The sequence below is a fragment of the Stenella coeruleoalba genome (assembly GCF_951394435.1).
Source record: "Stenella coeruleoalba genome assembly, chromosome: 21".
NCBI classification, from domain to species: Eukaryota; Metazoa; Chordata; class Mammalia; order Artiodactyla; family Delphinidae; genus Stenella; species Stenella coeruleoalba.
In genome coordinates this window covers 5,608,516-5,629,618 of record NC_137167.1, presented here as the reverse complement: position 1 = coordinate 5,629,618, position 21,103 = coordinate 5,608,516, and the positions used below count along the sequence as shown (strand labels likewise).

At 38.3% G+C, this 21,103-nt stretch overlaps 1 protein-coding gene across 1 annotated transcript in view; it reads left to right on the top strand.

Moving 5' to 3' along the window:
- Positions 1–8,644: 8,644 nt before the first annotated feature.
- The window catches only part of LOC307179804 (disintegrin and metalloproteinase domain-containing protein 18-like), a gene marked incomplete at its 3' end in the record, with an annotated part of 77,641 nt that continues 65,182 nt past the window's right edge, over positions 8,645–21,103 (top strand). The window contains exons 1-6 of the mRNA XM_079909456.1: positions 8,645–8,915; positions 9,499–9,575; positions 15,169–15,224; positions 18,298–18,376; positions 18,733–18,809; positions 19,843–20,020. Of these exons, the coding sequence (XP_079765582.1) occupies positions 8,861–8,915; positions 9,499–9,575; positions 15,169–15,224; positions 18,298–18,376; positions 18,733–18,809; positions 19,843–20,020 (522 nt within the window). The 5' untranslated portion in view covers positions 8,645–8,860. The remainder of the gene's footprint in view (positions 8,916–9,498; positions 9,576–15,168; positions 15,225–18,297; positions 18,377–18,732; positions 18,810–19,842; positions 20,021–21,103) is intronic.

The window sequence follows — 21,103 nt, the reverse complement described above, 5'->3', positions numbered from 1 at the left end:
TAACTTACTTCTTTTTTAAGGCTATCTAGCATTCCACAGACTACATATACACCACGTTTTCTTATCCACTCTTCTGTGGATGTGGCCACTTAGGGTTTATTCACATCTTGGCTATTGTGGATAGTGCCGCAGTAAGCATAGCAGTGCCAATATCTCCTGCAGCTCCTGTGTCAGTTCTTTGGCGTAACTGCCCAGAAGTGACATTGCTGGACCACAGGGGGTTCTGTTTTTCGTTTTTACTATATTCTATAGCAGCCGTTTCATATGCTCTACCCAGTGACAGAGTACAACAGTTCCAGCTTCCCACACCCTCAACAGCACTCTTTGTCCTTTGTTCACATGATAATAGCTATCCTAACAGTCGTGAGGTGATATCTCACAAAAATAACATTTTGGTGTTACTTTGCATTTTTCTGGTAACTAGTGATCTCCCTGTTGGTCACTTGGATGTCTTCTTTGTTTGTGTCTTATCTAATTTCTTTCATCAATACGTTGTAGTTTTCAGAGTACCAGGTTCCCACCTCCTTGGTTAAATTTGTTTGTAGGTATTTTGTGTGTGTGTGATCTTGTACATGGATTTGTTTTCTTAATTTCCCTTTCCTTACAAATAGTTCTCTGTAAGTAGAGAAATGCGACTCATTATTGAATGTCGATTATATATTCTGTAATATTATGGAGCTTGTCGTTAGATCTAAAACTTCGAGGGTTTTTGTGGAGTCTTTAGGTTTTGCTATCTATGAGATCATGTCATCTGCAAACAAAGATATTTTTACTTCTTTCTTTCCAATTTGGATGCCTTTTTATTTTTTTCTCTTTCCTTGACTACTTGCTCTAGGTATAACTTCCCATCCTAGATTGAACAGAATTGGTGAGGTGGGCGTCCTTGCCTTGTTCCTGATCTTAGAGGAAAAGTTTTCAGGGTTCACTGTTGAATATGTTGTTAGCTGTGGGCTTCTCATATATGGCCTTTATTAGGTTGTGCTGATTTCATTCTATTCCTGGTTTGCTGAGAGGTTTTCTTTTGATAGATGCTGAAATTTGTCAAATTCTTTCTCTGCATATATTGAGATGATCGTGTGATTTTGACTCTTTGTCCTTTTAATGTGTTTTATCACATTAATTTTTGAATGTTGAACCATTCTTGCATTGCAAGAATAATTTAGCTTGGTCATGGTGTATGACCATTTTAAGGTGCTAGATTACACTAGATATGGTTTACAACTAGTTTGTTGAGCACTTTTCCATCTGTATTCATGAGGGATGTTAGCTTGTACTGTTCTTTCCATGTGGCTTTTGTATCAGAGTAATGCTGGCTGCATAAAATGACTTTGAAAGTGTTCCCCCCTCTTTTACTTTTTGGAAGCATTTGAGAAGGCTTGTGTTAGTTCTTACTTAAATGTTCTATAGAATTCCCCAGGGAAGCCATCTGGTATTGGGCTTCTCCCTATTAGGAGGTTTGTGATTACCGATTCAGTCTCCATACTAGTTATATGTTGGTTCGGATTTTCTATTTTTTCATGAGTCACTCTTCTTAGGTTTCATGTCGCTAAGCATTTATCCATCCTCTATGGTATCTGGTTGTTGGCATATAATGTTCATATTATTTTCTTTTGAACCTTCTTATTTTTGTGGCATGAGCTTTCATTTTTCTGATTTTATTTTTGAAACTTCTCTTTTTTTCTTAATCTAGATAGAGGTTTGTCAATTTTATTTATCAGTTCAAAAGCCCAACTCTTAGTTTTATGATATCTTCTATTGTTTTTCCACTTAATATCATTTTATTCCTGGTCTATTCTTTGTTATGTTCTTTTTGCTACTTTGAGTTTTCTTTGTTCTTCTTCTAGTTCTTTGAGATGTGAAGTTAGTTTATTAATTTGAGGTCTTTTTGATGTATTTTGTTTGTAGCTATACATTTCCCTCTTTCCTCCACTTTCACTGGATGCGATAAATTTTGGTATGTTGTGTTTTCTGTTTCATTTGTCTCAAGCTATTTTAAATTTCCTTTTTGATTCTTTTCTTTGATTCAATTGTTGATCAAAAGTATGTTGTTAATTTCCACATAGCTGTGGATTTTTTACTTATCCTTCTGCTATTCCTTTCTAGTTTCATTCCAAAACGTGTTCAGAAAGGACACATTGTATGATTTAAATCTTCTTAAATTTGTTAAGAGTTGCTTTGTGACCAAACATATAATCTATTGTGGGGAAAGCTTGTGTCCACTTGAGAAGAATGTATATTCTGCTGCTTTTGAGGGGAATGTTCTGTATGTAGCTGCTGGATAGATTTTGGCTATAATGTTATTTAAGTCCTCTTTTTTATTTCTTACTCATCTCCTGTCTGCTTCCTCTACCCATTACTGAAAGTGTGGTATTGAAGTCCCCTTCTCTTATTGTATTGCTGTCTGTATCTCTCCTCAGATTCTGTCAGTGTTTGCTGTGGGTATATTTAGATTCTCTAATGCTGAGGGTGTATATATTTATAATGGTTATCTTCCCCTGGTGGACTAGCCCTTTAATCATTATAAAATGTCCATCTTTGACTCCTGTGACTGTCTTGACTTTATGTCTATTCTGTCTGATGTAAGTATAGCTAGACCTGTGCCCGACACACAGTAGGCCAAACTATACCGAAACGTCGGAGTTTGGAGCAGAGAAAGGTTTATTGCAGGGCCGTGTAAGGAGACGGGTGGCTCCTGCCTTAAAAAGCCTGAATTTCCCAAATTCTATATATTTCTATATATAGAATATATTTGTATATATATACCAAATATTTAGAAACATACCAAATTTTTTGCAGATTTCAGGCAGGTGGATATGTTTCATGTTTATATAGGCCCAGGAGCAACTGAAGTTACTCAGTAAATCCTCAGTACCTTTCGAATAGAAAGCCACGTTGGCTATAACTAATTTAGAAGGTCTGTTTACTTCCCAAACAAACCCGTTTCCTTGCACTGACATTCACTTGTGCCAAGAAGATTAATAGAGATAGAGCAGCATAGAATATGGGGAAGGTGAAGATTAATGGAGACAGGGCAGCATAGAATATGAGGAATTTGAGAAAATATAGGATGGGAAAGAATGAGGGAGAGGACACACATAGGATACTGCCCATTTTACACATAATTAATATCGCTCATGTGTTTCTAAAATTAGAATTAAGGCGCTTGCACAGCTTTTCCTTTTTTTTTTTTTTGTAGAGCAGAGTTTGATTAGGTCTTTTTTTTAATGAGATATAATTAACATATGACATATTAGTTTCATGTTTATGTCATAATGCTTTGATATTTGTATATATTACAAAATGATCACCACAATGAGTCTAGTTAATATTTGTCACCATACATAGTTAATAAAAATTTGGTTTTCCCCTGATGAGGACTTTCAAGATCTACTCTTTTAGCAAGTTTCAAGAGTGTAATTCCTTATTTTAACTATAGTCGCCATGCTGTACATTATATCCCCATGACTTGTTTTTTTTACAACTGGAAGTTTGTACCTTTTGACCCTCTTATCCATTTTGCTCACCGCCCCCTCATCCCATTTTTCTGGCAACCACCAATCTGTTCTCTGTATCTATGAGAGTGTTTTTTTTGTAGATTCCTCATATAAGTGGGATCATACTTTGTCTTTCTCTGTCTGACTTACTTCACTTTCATACTGCTTTTTTCTTTACTGTAACAACAATACAAGCCACAATTTTCTTAGTGAATATTTAGGAAAATGAGAATGCAGAAGCAAGGGTAAAGAGGTGGGTCTCGTTTCTTCATTGTAAAGGAAATCATTTTTGTTTCTCATTTGTGTAGCCAGAGGCAAAATAATGATATAAAATTTCAATCAACACCTCTACTTCCCAAGTTAGTTAATCTTATTTATGAACAAGTTAGCAGAGACCAGGTAATTCAGGGTAGTCTTCTGCATGACTCATCAATTATTCAATTGTTATAAATTGACTTAATTGAATGATATCTGGCATGTCTTCCTGTGCTCTTACTTAAGACATCTTGGACAAATCTGAATAGTTGCAAGAACTCGACCTGACTTTGGGAAGAGATGCTAGAGTAAGGTACCACTGATCATAAAGAACAAAGTCTGCTCGTGACAGCCTAAATTTTGGAGCAACAGTAGATGGTTTCAGGGCTGCAAGGGCAAGAAATGATGTAGAGCTGAAACACAAAAGGGTGATAATGAACTGGATGGTTATGAGCCAGGCCATTGTCTCCATCACCCAAAGCCTTTACGGTTGACATCATCTCTTCTTGTCCATGTCCATTCTCTCCAAGATGACTGCTCTGCTTACACATGGCCCAGAGTACCTATCTCAACTCTTTCTAGTCTCATTTTCAAGTAAAAATCCCAGTAATCTGCCAAAACCAGTGCCTGTTAGTTCATTTTCTCAAGAGACAGAAGGAAATAACTGTGCAGGTGTATCTCATTTCAGCCAGTGTTCCGTCTGGATTTATAATCCTGAGTTAGGTGTTCAAGCCTGATTTTATCATCTGTGGCCAGAGAATTGTAGCCATTTTGTAGGAAGCTTTACACCATGACATTCCTCTTCAACAGGAGCTGAGTGTGTATAGGAGCCAAAGAACAAATGGAGGCTGTATAAATACCACAAAGTGTAACTAAGCATAGCTAATAGGGAGGCCTCATTAAGGACCTCATTAACAGAAGTGAAATAATAAGTATTCACGTAGGTATTTGACAGAAATCATATAACTGAAGTTATGATAGTTTAAGAATTTACATGTAAATTATCTGTTTAAATTGGAGAAGCATTATCATAGATATTTAATATTCCATCTGGTTTTCCATGTAGACAAGATAGAGAAAAGTAATAGATGGAGTTTTAGTTTGAAATTTTAAAAATGCTTAACATATTTAAAATTTAGTCTAACCTTTGGAAAAAAACAAACACTAGAATATATTATCCCTGAGTGGCATATAGAAAGCAAAGTGGATATTGGTACATATTAATTGAGTAATTAGGACAAATCTAGCTTCATTACTTTTCTTGACTTTAAGATTACAGTGTTTCCTAACCTTAAAAATAGTTGTTTCTTTTAAACAAATCTCTATCAGAAGCCAGCAGTAGGAAGAGTAACAGCAACCAGTCTTAGAGTTAAAGGTGAAGTAAAGGAATCAAACTATTGACAAAATTATATAATTCATTAAATACTTAAAACAATATTTTTAACAGTACCTCAGTATAAGGAAGATATTATTCCCATATTTCATCATTTTGATTTCTATTTGTTGCTATCATATACTAAAACAAAGACTAAAACAAAGCATTTGATGTTAATTTTATTTTATACTTATCTAGAAATGTTTAACGTTAACTCACATTAGCCACAGATTTATTAACCAACATCTTTGTAAAAAGAAATGACTTCAAAGGGATTTTTAATATTTTCTTAAAATATTTATGTGCAGTCATGCATTTGATTGGTAGATTTAACGTTCTAAATGAGAGGTTTACACAAGTTTTCTCCCAACACCTGTATTTATTCCTCACTAACTCCCCGGTTATTGTTCTCCTTATTTTATTTCTTTTAAACTTTATTTCTTTGAAACATAGAGTCCGTGTAAATGAGACATATATAAATAGCAGTTTATAGCATTTCCTTTTAATGTGGCTATCACAAATGTTTCTGGAAAAAATCAAACCAAAGAAACAAAAAGAACTTGGTTTACAGATTCTGTAGAGCACAGGTATAGACTGTGACAGTATCAACTGTCTTATATTAATTAATTGATATACCTGTAGTTCTATATTAAAATTAGACAGCTTTTATTAACCATTAAAAATGTAGCATTTCTTTTTTCTGTAGTTCTTTTAGAATGGTAACTAAACAATACCGTCAACAGCCATAATTTGGAGAAAAGATATTGCCAAGAAACACACCATTAACTGGGCTGGTTCAAGAATAAAAAATCTGCTTTTCTCTCCTTTTGTGATGGCTTAAAGCTTTCAATTTCAAAAACAAAAGTAAATCCTGTGAGTGAAAGTATGTCGCGTTGTGTCGATTCATTCTGTTCTCGAGCCCAAGTTTGTGTGCCCGATGCACACCGAGGCCAAACAAAGGGAAACGTCAGTGTTTGGAGCAGATTAAGGTTTATTGCAAGGACCAGCCAAGGAGAACGGACAGCTCGTGCTCAAAAATGCCAACTCCCTGATGGCTCTTGGGGAAGAGTGTTTACAGGCAAAATTTGGGGCAAGGGCTGCAGGGTATGGAACCTTCCCCTGATTGGTTGGTGGTGAGGTAACAGGGCGCTGTTCCAGGAATCTCAGTCATCAGCCTTTCCTGCCAGTGTGGGTCCACATGCTTGTGCTCAGCCTCAAGTGACTTCCTGCATCTGGCTTGAGGGGGCCCTAGTTCTTGTTGAAGAGCTCAGACATATGCGTCAGACGGTTCTGCACATCCCCGAGGAGGAACGGCACCAGGCCCCATGCTGCACTGTCGTTTCTTCCTGCCTTCCCTCACTTCCCTGATTAGTAACTGTTTGAATACGCCCTTTGGAGCTCAGGGAAGGTCTAGGAAGCTGAAAGCCTTTTTTCCGACAAACTGGAAGCTGGGGACCCGGAAAGGCTTTTGTGCCCAGGAGGACCCACAGGGAGGCTTCTACCGCCATGATCCTCTAGTAGGAAATAAGCAGGTTGGCCTCTTTTGAACCTGCGAGGCTGTTGCATCCCAACGGAAAACTTTCCATTGTGCACTCCTGCCACCGACTGCCCTCAGATACCCATGGCCCTGCTAATCGCTCCCATCTCAAGAGAGGACACCTAGAATCTGCACCTCTGCAATAGTTCATGATTCTCATCCCCTACCCATTCCAAGCTTCGGGATATTGAGAGGAAGGGTTGCTACACAAGGTCAGCCCCAGAGCCCTCAGAGAGTCACTAGCATCCATTCCATCTTCAAGGAGTTGCTCACACTGAGTTCCTGGTCATAGATAACTGTTCTGTCTCCAAGTGTTACTTCCCTGCCCTCGTGGAAATTGAGCTCTAGAATGTATCTTTGTCCTTTGAAGGAACCCAGACTTGCTGCTCTTTCCTGACTGAAGCTGAGCTTTTCTGGGTGACAGTTTCTTGCTTCAGTGCCCCCTCTCTTCATCTCCCTCTTCCTGAGATGGGTGCACTTCTGCACACCTCAAAGCATTATTTGTGGATTAGAGATCCATCAGCCTATCTGGAGTCCAATTAGGACCCACAGAATTTCCATCCATATAAATGAAGGTGCTCCTGGGTCAGGGGTGGGAGCATCTCATCACAAAGACCAAGAGTTTCCTTTTCCAAATGAGCAAATGATGAATGGATACACAAGATGTGGTCCATCCATACAATGGGATAGTATTCAGCCACAAAAAGAAGGAAGCACTGATATTGCTACAACGTGGATGAATCTTGAAACCGTTATGCTAAGTGACTAAAGCCAGTCACAAAAACCATGTATTATGCCTTTGCAAGAAACATCCAGAACAGGGACATCTAGAGAGACTAAGATTAGTGGTTGTTTACTTGTGAGAGTTGGGGAGATAGGGGTGGGGATTGAATAGCTGGGGTGATGGTAATAACTAAAGGGTAGAGGACTTGTTTTTGAGATGAGGGAACTGAAATGGACTGTGGTAATGGTTGCACATATCTGTGAATACACTAAAAACCCTACGATCATTCACCTGTGTGCTTTAAGTGGGTGAACTCTGTGGTAAAAATAATACACATCGGGATGATTCTACCATAACTTTCCCTCACCCCCTTTGCCACTAACTTATTTGGGGCCATTATGATCACTGTCCTGCCTTATTTAATCATAATTTCTCAGGATCAGTTTCCCAGGAGTACTACCACCTAGCAGGTCCAAGTTTTAGACCTGAGCAGAGTTTATTTTTGCGACTATTGGTGTAACACATCCTTGCTGTGGAGTGTACTGGGATAAAGGAAGGTGTGGGTGAGTGGCAGGGAGAAGTTGAGTTAGGTTTTGAGCGTGAGTAGCTTAAGATATTTGTCAGAAAATTCAAAGACAATTACATGTTCTGTCTTCTGCAGTGGTGTCACTTTTCCCCTCTGAGTTTGTCTTGCTGGCCTCCCCATTTCTAATGCTTCCTTTTTACGGTTCTAACAGTAACTGTTAACAAGACACACTTAGGGTACATTTCAAAGTTTTCTTTCCCTTTCCTCAACAGATTATAATCTAACATTGTAAGAATAGGCACACAGTTGAAGAATTGTGCTTTTTATTTCCTTATCCAGGATCAAGTTCAATATTCTTTATTTTTGTTTGCAAAGATTGTATTAAGTCAGCAGTAACACAATTTAACTAGAAAATTTCTTGTAAAAAATAGTAAATATACCTATTTTCCTCTTTCTCTTCCACCACAGTAAATAAACGTTGTCAGAAAACTATAACATGGAGAAAGGAAATTACCAGAAACTTCCCCAGAAAAGCAAATAATGCTTATTTGCCCCTTTATCCCTACTGAAGCATTTAAAATATGGGATCATATGTATAACTGATTCACTTTGTTATAAAGCAGAAACTAACACACCACTGTAAAGCAATTATACTCCAATAGAGATGTAAAAAAAAAAAAAAAAAAAGACGTACACTTAGTCACCACAAACTAGTTGTGCGCAGACCCTTAGGCTTTTGTCTGCTGTTTCTTCTCCCAGCCTCGAGTGCCCAGTCACTCAGGATGCCCAAGGATGAGCCAGCACAGCTGAAAGCGACTGCAAAGCCCTGGTCCTCACCCCCGGGGCCCGGGGGCCTAGCGCGCTGAACCCCTGACTGCTGCTGCCCGCGAGCCTCACGGCTGCCCAACGGTCTCTGACCTTGGCCGTGCTTCCAGCGCCCCGCCCAGCGATGTTCCTCCTCGTTGCCCTGCTTGCTGAGCTTGGAGGGCTACACGCCCTCCAGGGTAAGACCGCGGAGCCTCGACTTCCTTCTCCCTCCTTTGGCTTCTGAGCAGGGCTGGGCTCTTCCTGGGGAGCAATTCCTGTAGCTCTGGGACCCCTACCGCCCCTTTCCCGGATTCCCTGCCGGTGCTTTCCTCCCACACCCCACCCCTACGCCACCCACCCCTGACCAGGGTAGGGGAAGGAAGATGTTAGCCAAGGAGTCCACTTTCTGCCTCAAGGGTCCAGTGTCTCAGCAGCTGAGGGTCCTTCTGGGTCACCCACTCTGTGGCCAGAGGATATACGAGGTTCGGCACTGCCCTGGATGTATTCCTCAGAGACCCGAGAGAAACAGGTCCCAATGCGGTTATGGAAACGAACAGGATGGTCCTATAGAACTGCAATGGCTAATTTCTGTTCACTTGTTTGTATCTTAGCCATTTTCAGTGTGCCAGTGAAAATCTATTGAAATCTGTGGACCAAGAAGGAGGGTAAACACATGTAGATAAATTGACTTACAATTGTGGACCCCACCATGGACTCAAACTTAAGAACCCAAGCTTGACTGAGAGCACTGTTGCAAAAAATCCCATTTTCTTACTACAGATTCTGAGGGAATATTCCTGTATGTCACAGTTCCACAGAAGATGAGGTCGAATGAGAGTGAAGATTCAGAGAAGCAGGTGAATGATCAAGGATATTAGTTTTATAATTTAAAAGTTTAAGACGATTTTTCTTTACCTTTGAATTGAATCAGATCCTACTGATTTGTATTCACTTGCAAAGCAACATTTTCATTGCTAACTCTTGTGCCCTTCTCTTCATCTCTCAGGCTCTTCTGACCTATTTGGTCACAATTTTCAAGAAATAGTAAACACTTTTCAGGAATCATACTCGTAGAAAAAAATCAATATTAAATAAGCATGACAATGAAATTTATGAAAAAAATTATTAATGGCCACTGTTAAAGTGACAGAGAAAATGGTCTTGAGCAAGGTTTAGACCTGCAAGTTTTGACCCAGAAGCATCAGACTTATTAGAAGTAATGCCAAAGAAAAAAACGAAAAGGAAAAATAAAAATGTCACATTTGCCTGATTATGATGAAAACATTGTCAGTAAATAAATATTAACTGGAAAAAAAAGTTGAAAAATGCATACCTGCTATTAAAAACTGATTAAATTGAAGACACTCCATCTTGAATATTTTCTTGATTAATATACTTCAAATTGGCATAATTATAATGTTTTAGATTAAAAACTAGAAGTCACAATACAGGGGTTTAGATTTTCATGTGGTTAAAGTGGTGTGGTCAATATATAGAAACCCTGGGAAAATTTTTCAGTTTGAAGGAACAATTTTTGAAATAAGAGTAAGTAAAAAAATTAAGACTCCATTAACTCTATTTTGACATACAGTATTGGAACCTATCATGATTCTCTTCTACTGCTGAATCACTGTAATAAAAATTAAATGTGAAATTGTACTTGAAAATCATGATAAAATAATTTCCTTTAGAGAAGTATTTTCATATACTAGTCTCATTTAATTCTCACATTAACCTTTTGAAATATTACATATATTTTCTTATATATATGAGAAAGAGGATTACAAATGTTCAGTTGAGGGAGTCAAAGTTATAAGTTTAGGACATGGAATCCAAATTTTAATTTATGACTCTGATTCCATTATAAATAAACTACTTTCTGTTGAAAACTGTTTGCATAAAAGTTTCTTTTCTTTTTTTTCTGATTTACTTCTGTTTGTATGTATATTGTCATTGCATGATCACTTTAAGCTTCAAGTTGTTTACTTCAGTTATCACAATGATGCAGGACATGAAGTGTTTTGAAATCTCTGTAGAGCTCACTACTGGTAAATGGTCTGTTCATATTTTCTATTTCTTCCTGGTTCAGTCTTGGGAGATTGTACCTTTCAAAGAATTTGTCCATTTCTTCTAGGTTGTCCATTTTGTTGGCTTATAGTTGTTTGTAATACTCTCATGGTCCTTTGTATTTCTGTAGTGTCAGTTACAACTCCTTTTTCATTTCTGATTTTATTGATTTGGGCCCTCTCCCCTTTTTTCTTGATGAGTCTGTCTAAATGTTTATCAGTTTTGCTTATCTTTTCAAAGAACAAGTTTTAGTTTCATTGATCTTTGTATTGTTTTTTTTTTTTTGTCTCTATTTCATTTATTTCTGCTCTGATCTTTATGATTTATTTCCTTCTACTGACTTTGGGTTTCTTTTCTTCTTTCTCTAGTTGCTTTAGGTATAAAGTTATGTTGTTATGGGGCATTCATCTACGTGTCTGTTTTTATGTTGGTAAGATACTGTTTGATTACTACAGCCTTGTAATATTGTTTGAAATCACAAGGTGTGATGTCTCTGGCTTTGCTCTTCTTTTTCAAGATTGTTTAAGCTATTAAGGTTCTTTTGTGGTTCCATATACATTTTAGGATTGTTTTCTCTATTTCTGTGGAAAATGACATTGGCATTTTGATAGGGATTGCACTGAATCTGCAGATCACTTTGGGTAGTACGGAAAATTTTACAATATTAATCCTTTCAATCCATAAACACGGAATATATATTTATCTGTGTCTTCTCTAATTTTATTCATGATTGTTTTTTAGTTTTTACTGTATACGTTTTTCACCTTCTTGGCTAAATTTGTTCTTAAATGTTTTGTCTTTTGATGTTATTGTAAATGGTATTGTTTTCTTAATTTTCTTTCTGGTAGTTCATTGTCAGTATATAGAAACACAACTGATTTTTGTATTTTGATCTTGTGTCTTAAAACTTTACTGAATTCATTTATTAATTCTGATAGCTTTTTGATGTAGTCTTTAGGGTTTTCTATACATGAGATCATGTCATCTGCAGAGATAATGTTACTTCTTTCACCTCTTTTGTTCTCTCTGCTCCAGGAGAGCTCCCATTACTAGGTGACTTCGTAGCCAGTTCCTCTAGTGGCAGCTGTGTAAGGTGGGGCACTAGATGTGTGGACAAATTTCATTGAGGGAGAAGCTGGAGAATTAGCTTTATAGTTGGGATGAGTCAGAGAGAGAAAGCACAGGGAATTCCCTCACATCTGTTCAGGTCCCCAGATGACTACTATTTATGTACCCTGTCAGCTCCCTGGTGCAAGCTATTTAGAAGCTCAACCCTCAAGCAGCAGCTGAGGAAGTATGCACTCAAACCCTTTCCACAGAGAAGTTGGGACCCTTGTGTTTTTTCCTGTTCCCTCTGCCCTAAGCCCAGGGAGATGGTCCTTGGAAGTGCTTGCACTTCTATATAAAAATCTTCTCTTAAGATGAATCTGGGGAGTCTGTGAATGCTGAACTCCGTCAGGTCTCAGAACTAGGTGGTATGGGATCCAGACCTTCAGGTGGCAGCGTTAAAAGTTGAGGTTCTATAGCCAATATGTTATAATAAGTAGAAATGGAGTACAGCCTTTAAAAATTATGAATCACTGTATTGTACCTGTAACATATAATATTGTACATCAGTATACTTCAATTAAAAAAAAAGTTGAGATTCTAGATGTGTAGACAAGGTCCTGTCAGGAAGAAACTGGAGACTTGGTTTTATTGTTGGATTGAGCCTGGGGGAGTCGTCAAGGGAAGTGCCCATCGGCCCTTTCAGGCTCCTGGGAGGATCCCTATCAGCACCCACATGGAGTCTGATTAGAAGCTGGACCCTCGAGCTGCAGCTGGAAAAGTGTGCAGTCAAACTCCTTCCAGGGAGAAAATAGGAGCTGGGTGCTTTTTGTCTGCTCCCTCTATGATGCACCCCGGGGCGGGGCGGGGGGGAACTATGGGAAGTGCTCATGCACACATTTAAAAACTGCCTCTGTTTAATGGGGGTCTGAGGAATTAGGGATGTCAAGTCCCAGTGGCTCTCTGAACTAAGTTATTTGGAAGCCAGTCCCTTGGGTGGCAGCCTTAAAAGTTGTGCTGCTGGATGCCTGGTCCAACCCTTTTGGTTCTGAGGGGCATACTGAGAGTTTGGGGTTCCCTCCTGATTGTAAGCACTTTGCCAGGGGTGGGTTTTGTGGTGCGTGTGTGTATCAGCCTTTCCTACCCGTTTTCACAGTGGATACTTTCTCAGTCACCCAGTGTTGAGGAGTCACTGTGCTACTTTCTGGATTTCTCTCACAGGGCATCAATCCATGTGAGGTGTATGTTTGGTGTATCTGTGGGAGGATAAGGCAGGAAGCTCGTATCCTGCCATCAGACTGATTTCATATCCCTGTGTATAATTGTTTTTGATTGGATTAACCTTGCTAATTTTATTTGGTTGATTGCTTGATTTTGTGGTTTTCCTTTGAAATGTGCTATACTTTGTTTTGGCAGGCAATTAAGTTACTTATGAATCAGATAGACAATTTCATGCTGCCTTGTCATATCTTTAGGATGAATGTTTAGAGTGGCCCTTACTCTAAGATTAGTTTCTCCTTAACACTAAAATTTGACCCTTCTGTGATCTCTAGTGGATGGCATGAGTGTTCAGTGACATTCTTCTCCTCTGGTTGATCAGACCTTGAATATCTCCCAGCACCATGTGAGCCGTGGGTTTTATTCCTCAGCTCCCCAGTTGTTCTTTGCCCATGGTGTTGGACAGACCCTAATTTACCCAAGTGATTCTTACCATCTGGTGTTCATGGTTGAATAAGCTCCACCTATTGTTACCGACCAGGGCTCTTGGCCTTCCCCAATCAATAGAAATTGATCAGAGGCCAGACAAGAAATTCAGGTAAGGCTTTACTGGGGCCCCTGCTGCAGCAGAGGAGGGAGAACAAACAGGTCCCCTTTCTTGCTCACTCCAGGAGGTAGGGCAGGCTTGTTCCTTATATGGGGCGAGGGTAGGGGTGTGTCCATGGGTCAGGCCAGAGGGGGGGCTTAGGTGTTTTGCCCACTCCTTAGGTGGTGGTGTGTGCAGGGTGCATGCTCAGTACCGCCCTTTTGCTCCCAACACCCTGTTTTTGCTCCAGGCTCTTCAAAAGTGGCAGCTGGAATTTGCCCCAACTAAGGCATACACGCAGTTTTTTTTTTTTAACATCTTCATTGGAGTATAATTGCTTTACAGTGGTGTGTTAGTTTCTGCTGTATAACAAAGTGAATCAGCTATACATATACATATATCTCCATATCCCCTCCCTCTTGCGTCTCCCTCCTACCCTCCCTATCCTATCCCTCTAGGTGGTCACAGAGCACTGAGTTGATCTACCTGTGCTATGCAGCTGCTTCCCACTAGCTATCTATTTTACATTTGGTAGTGTATATATGTCCATGCCACTCTCTCATTTGGTCCCAACTTACCCTTCCCCCTCCCCATGTCCTCAAGTCCATTCTCTACATCTGGCATGCAGTTATTTTTAGTCCCATACAGTTTCTTTGTATTTGTTGCACCAGGAGAGGTGTATCCAGGATACAGGATATCCAGGTGTATCCTTTGCACTGCAGCAAAGGGTCCCAGGTCCCAGCCTGTCTCACTATGAGTGTGGGAAAGACCTGTGACTTCCTTCCAACCAATAGGATATGGCCAAGTGGATGGACGTACCTCTGTTGATCACATTGTGTTAAATGGTAAAGGGTGGATTTCAAGCCTATGTTGTTCTACTATATAAAATTCAATTTAGCTAGACACTTTCTCACCCTCCTGATGATCTTATAAAAGCAACCTGCTTTACTGTGTACACTTCCTGTTCCCGGATGCCATCATGTCAAGGTAATGAGGACCATTATAACTTAGTCCCTGTAGTATCAGAGCTCGTAGTCCTGGAGCTGCAGCGTTCCTCGCTAGCTTCATTCTCTCAGGTCTGTTTTCCTCCCAGTTTATATGTGAAGCATTGCAAAGTGGCTCTAGTGTTTGTTAGTATGTATATATGTATTTATAAACTTGCTATTGTTTCATTATATTCGGTGTAGAATGTAAGCCTACAGCCATTCCTCATTCATTTTGGCTAAGGGTGAATATGTTTTTTCTAAATATAAACAATTAAAATCTAGTATTAATAAATGGTAAAATTATATTTTTTTCAAAATACAGTTTTCATTTATTTTTTTCAAAAGCCATCCTTACAGTAAATTTATCACCCTCACCCTGAATTTATTAGAAAAATTTTAAATTTTTACTATTTAGAACAATAAATTCTGAAGAATATATTCTTTTATAAAATGGATTGGGTGAGTCTTTTTTGACTTGAGTGAAAAATACTCTTTTACTTTATATATTTATGATTTACTAAATCGTCTTTATTTGCTTTATTTTAGGTGACTTATATCATTACAATTGATAAAAAACCATACACTCTGCATCTCAGGAAACAGTAAGATATGATTTTCCCTTAAAGCTGAGAATTTACTTTTTAAAAAATATTTTTGTACACTATTTAAATTCAAGAATGCAGTGAAATGTAGGCTGTTTAATTGGTCAATTTTTCAGTTTAGGATTCATTACGTCTTGAATATGAAGTCTATGAGAGCTTTGCATTTGTATATTCCAGCTTGTTATTTTCAAATTAAGAAATAAGTTACATATAAATAAGAGTATAAAGCCATTGAACCCAAGAACTGCAATCTGTGTATCAAGTATATCCGATGTGAAATCAAACATGTGTACATATCATGTGGTTATTGGTGGAAAATTTAACTAGCGGCATACTTTGTATGGAGGTATTAATTATATATGTATTTATTTTTAACAACTTTATTTGGTAAATTATATATATATAAAATCATAAAACTCTGAAATGTATAATTCAGTGATTTTAATATAGTATTACAATTATCAACCATAAATCAGTTTTAGAACATTTAATTCCCCACCTAAGACCCATTGTGCCATTTCATATTTAATCCCTGTCATCAGCCACTACTCCAGGCAACAAGCAATCTATTTCCTGTCTCTTAATTTGTGTTTTCTCAACATTTTATATAAATGGACTCAAACAGCCTCTTCTCTGCCTTCATCTTTGAAAATATATATTTATCACAACTGCATTTTGTCTGCCTGCATCTTTGTAGTTGAACAAACCTGGAGAAAATTGTTCTCACTTAACTCATGACTATTCTCTTGTAATTCATGATCGTTAAACTCATGTTGGTCTTTAATGTCGCTACCATTCCATTAAAAGTGTTTTTTGATAAGATCATCCAAGATCCTCATGTTTCTAAATGCCAGTTATTTTTTACTCTTCATTTTTCTTGACCAATCGGCCGCATTTTGTATAGCTGAGCAGTGTCTCCTCCATATAATAGTTTCTTCATTTGGCTTCCAGGGTACCGCAGACTCCCGTGTTTAACTCTTACACTGTGCTGACTCTTTCTCAGATTTTGTTTTGTTTGTTTGTTTTCTAGATTCCTCCTCATCTCTTCAGTCTTAGAGTTCTCCATGGTGCTATTCTTTTTTTTTTTTTTTAACATCTTTATTGGGGTATAATTGCTTTACAATGGTGTGTCAGTTTCTGCTTTATAACAAAGTGAATCAGTTATACATATACATATGTTCCCATATGTCTTCCCTCTTGCGTCTCCCTCCCTCCCACCCTCCCTATCCCACCCCTCCAGGCTGTCACAAAGCACCGAGCCAATATCCCTGTGCCATGCGGCTGCTTCCCACTAGCTATCTACCTTACTACGTTTGTTAGTGTGTATATGTCCATGACTCTCTCTCGCCCTGTCACAGCTCACCCTTCCCCCTCCCCATAACCTCAAGTCCGTTCTCTAGTAGGTCTGCGTCTTTATTCCTGCCTTACCCCTAGGTTCTTCATGACATTTTTTTTTTCTTAAATTCCATATATATGTGTTAGCATATGGTATTTGTCTTTTTCTTTCTGACTTACTTTACTCTGTATGACAGACTCTAGGTCTATCCACCTCATTACAAATAGCTCAATTTCGTTTCTTTTTATGGCTGAGTAATATTCCATTGTATATATGTGCCACATCTTCTTTATCCATTCATCCGATGATGGGCACTTAGGTTGTTTCCATCTCCGGGCTATTGTAAATAGAGCTGCAATGAACATTTTGGTACATGACTCTTTTTGAATTTTGGTTTTCTCAGGGTATATGCCCAGTAGTGGGATTGCTGGGTCATATGGTAGTTCTATTTGTAGTTTTTTAAGGAACCTCCATACTGTTCTCCATTCCATGGTGCTATTCTTAAATCTTATTTGTTTATTTTTTCCCCTAGCTATACTCAATCACCCAGTTATTTCATCTACTCCTATGGATTTAATACCATTTATGTATTGATTACTCCCAAACTTGTATCTCTACTTTTTTCCTCTCCATATTCATTTATTTGACTACTTATTTGATAACCAAGAGGTTATGAGAATTCTCATATTTAATGTGTCTAAAATGTACTTCTGATCCTTTTCCAAAATTTGTCTTTCCCACAATTATCTCAGTAAATTGCACCTCTACTCTTCCAGTTTCTCAGAACAAAAATGTTAGGGTCATTCCTGACATCTTTTTTTTCTTTTGTTTCCCCCCCACATCCAATGGATTATTAAATCCCATGTGATCTGCCTTCAAAATGCATCCAGAATGGGACCTCCACCGCTGCTGCAATCCTAGCTCAAGCCACCGTCATGTCTTGCCTGGATGACTGTAATAACCTAGCTGATCGCTCTGTTTCTGCTTATTTGTCCTACAGATGGTTCTCAACACAGCATTCAGTCTGATTCTATTAAAATGCTGGTCTGACCCATCCTCAATCTGCTCAGACTCTTCCAGTGGCTTCTCATCTCGGTGACACCATCTCTTACTGTGGGCTCTTGTCTTCACTCCACGCTTCACCACAGGCACTGCCCCCAGACGTTCTTTATAAACACAAAACATATCTCTGCCTCAGGGTCTTTGCATTTTCTCCTTGCTTTGTCCGGAATAACATTTCTGTGCAAATCCAAGTGGCTTGTTTTCAGGTCTTTACTTATCAGTTCAGTGAGCCTTTCCATGCCATCCTGTCTACACTTGCAACCAACCTCCTGCCACCCTGGGCCTTATTTATCATCACCTAATGTACTAACGTATGTGTCTCTCACTGCCGTGAAGACCCATGGTTTTCTCTTTTGTTTACTGCTGTATCCCAGTGCCTCGAAGAGGATCTGTCAGATCATTGACACTCAGTAAATCTTGTTGAATGGAGACACAGGCAGGCACACACACGAATATCTGATATGGAGGATTCAAAGTCTATTCCAGTGTTAAGAAATCCTAAACTCTCTGAGTCAATAGTTCTATGAATTTACACTGTTAGGGCATGCTAAAATTACTCTAGTTAAGGAATATTATTATATGAATCATATATTTCACTGTTATTTTTATTATTTTAATGTTTATGTTCATAATAAATTCATGATTCAATCAGTTTTTTATTTTTGTTTTTCCTAGCTCATTCGTATCCCAGAACTTTTTGGTTTATACATATAATGAAACTGGATCTTTGCATTCTGAGTCTTCATATTTTAAGGTAAGACCCAGGTGTCTTAGACATTTATTATTACACGTTTCCTTATTGAAGTGGACATATTATTACCACTGGGATATGTTTGTTCCATGTTGGCAGTTTCATACAATTTTATTCCACATTCCATGTATGATAGAGATGAAATCCAGACCTAGAGAACAGTCATGGGCACCTAGGTGGTACAAAGTAAAGAGAGTTGTCAAGTACTTATTTTCCTTGAAAATCAACTTTAGTAAATCTGTATGATACACAATCTTATTATTTTCAACTGTTTTAATGTTTTGAATATTTATAATGTTTGCCAATACACTTTTATGCATAAATAATTTATTTATTTGCCACTCTGTACTGTTTTTCAGATGCATTGCCATTACCAAGGATACGTTGCAGATTTTCCAAATTCAGTCGTGACACTCAGCATCTGTTCTGGACTCAGGTAATAGCATTTTAGAGGCTATTTATACATGAAAACTTAGGATATACTTTAAAATGAAACTTAGTGGCCGCAAAACACAAATATGGGATATTTAAGGAGAATTCAAATCTGAACGTTTTCTTCATGATGGCCTTACTTTTATTAATAATATTAACATTAATAAATGGACCTTAGTCATGCCAATTGAAATGAAATCATTCAAGGGAATCCTGACTGGTGATATTTTCAAGATATTGAGCAGAAAGAGATAGATGCAGTAAAACAAAACAAACAGCCCCCCACCCAAATCCTTTAGAACAACTCCCTAGATGTACTGTTGTATTATCTATCAGTTATCTGGAACAGTTATGGAAAATGATATTAATTAGTTGCTTAAGCACATATTGTATGCTCTCAGTGTAGGTGTACTTGGTATCAGACGTAAAATGACTAATTGAGAAGGTACCTCAGAGGTAAAAGGGCAGGGATAAGTGATTTTTGTCATTGATAGTGGGAGGAAGAAGGTGGTGAGTTTATCAGATGAAGACAGGTCCAGAGCAGAGCAAAAAACTCTTCCTAACTTCCTTTCGCTTTTGGTTGCCTGATTTCCAGAATTTACTCATATCAACTCAGAAAACTGACATTCTCTGAATGCGGTTTTCCTGCATATTAATCTTTTTAGATCTCCACTCTATATATCCATTTTCTCTTATTCTAACCCCTGTAAGAATAGGAACTTTTTATTCTTGGAATTCTCAACAAATGTCTTGGTTCCCAGCAAATACTTGGCCTTAATTAATACATCTTGAATGAATGTGACTACTATACAGAAAATACAAAATACTTTTCAGTATATTTAGTTTTTTAATACGTGAGAAAAACTGACGCAGATGTGGTTACTCAGTTACTAATGGTAGCTGAAAAAAGGCAGGGAAAGAGAGTGGGTTTAATACATGTACCTCACTATGGTTTCTCATTTCTTACAACACTTTGGATTATAGGTCTGATGGGATCATAGGCAGGATTTTTATATCACTGCTTTCTAAATATTCAGGGGATTTCTTCAGTTTGAAAATATCAGCTATGGAATTGAGCCATTGGAATCTTCAGCAAGGTTCGAGCACATAATTTATCAAGTGAAAAATGACAATCCAGATATGCCAATGTTAGCAGAAAATTACAGCAATATTTGGCAGAAAGACCAGCCCTATAAAGTCCATTTAAACTCACAGGTAACTGAGACAATTTGGATGTTATGACGCACTATAAAATTACTTCTGTAGAATTGTGTTAATCATGAAAAGGGGGCTTCCCTGGTGGCGCAGTGGTTGAGAATCCGCCTGCCGATGCAGGGGACACGGGTTCGTGCCCCGGTCCGGGAAGATCCCACATGCCGCGGAGCGGCTAGGCCCGTGAGCCATGGCCGCTGAGCCTGCGCGTCCGGAGCCTGTGCTCCGCAACGGGAGAGGCCACAGCAGTGAGAGGCCTGCGTGCCGCAAAAAAAAAAAAAAAAAAAAAATCATGAAAAGGAACTACTGGGCTTCCCTGGTGGCGCTAGTGGTTGAGAGTCCACTTGCCGATGCAGCGGACGCGGGTTCGTGCCCCGGTCCGGGAGGATCCCACGTGCCGCGGAGCGGCTGGGCCCGTGAGCCATGGCCGCTTGAGCCTGCGCGTCCGGAGCCTGTGCTCCGCAGCGGGAGAGGCCACAACGGTGAGAGGCCCACGTACCACAAAAAAATAAAATAAAATAAAATAAAAAAAAAAAAAAAAAGGAACTACTTAGCTGTTGAGTAGTAATATAAAATTTGGTATCTTTTTTCTACAGCAGTAAATGAAACATCCATATTCCATCTAAAATCCATGGAAATATGCAATAATGTGTGTCAAGCTTATTGTTGTATGATGTATAATGTAATATTTCTTGTTTTCCATTTTTATTCCAACAAAAATGCATATTATTGAATAAAATTTAGGAATATAGGAAGAATAGTTACCACTACCCTGGTAAAATTACTTTTAATATTTTGACATATAGCTTTACATACTACTGGGACATATCTTTCTAGAATACTTAATCATTTGTATATTATTAAACTCTCTTAATTTACTTGTAGGCTGAATATAGAATTCTTTCTTTCATCACTTTGAATATTTCAGTTCCCCGTCTTTTGGACTCCATGGTCTCTGATGAAGAATCAAATATTATTCATCTTATTGAGGATTCCTTGTACATGATGAGTCCCTTCTTTGTTGATTCTTTCAAGAGCCTCTGTCTTTGCCTTATGACAGTTTTCTTATGATATACCTTTGAGGGG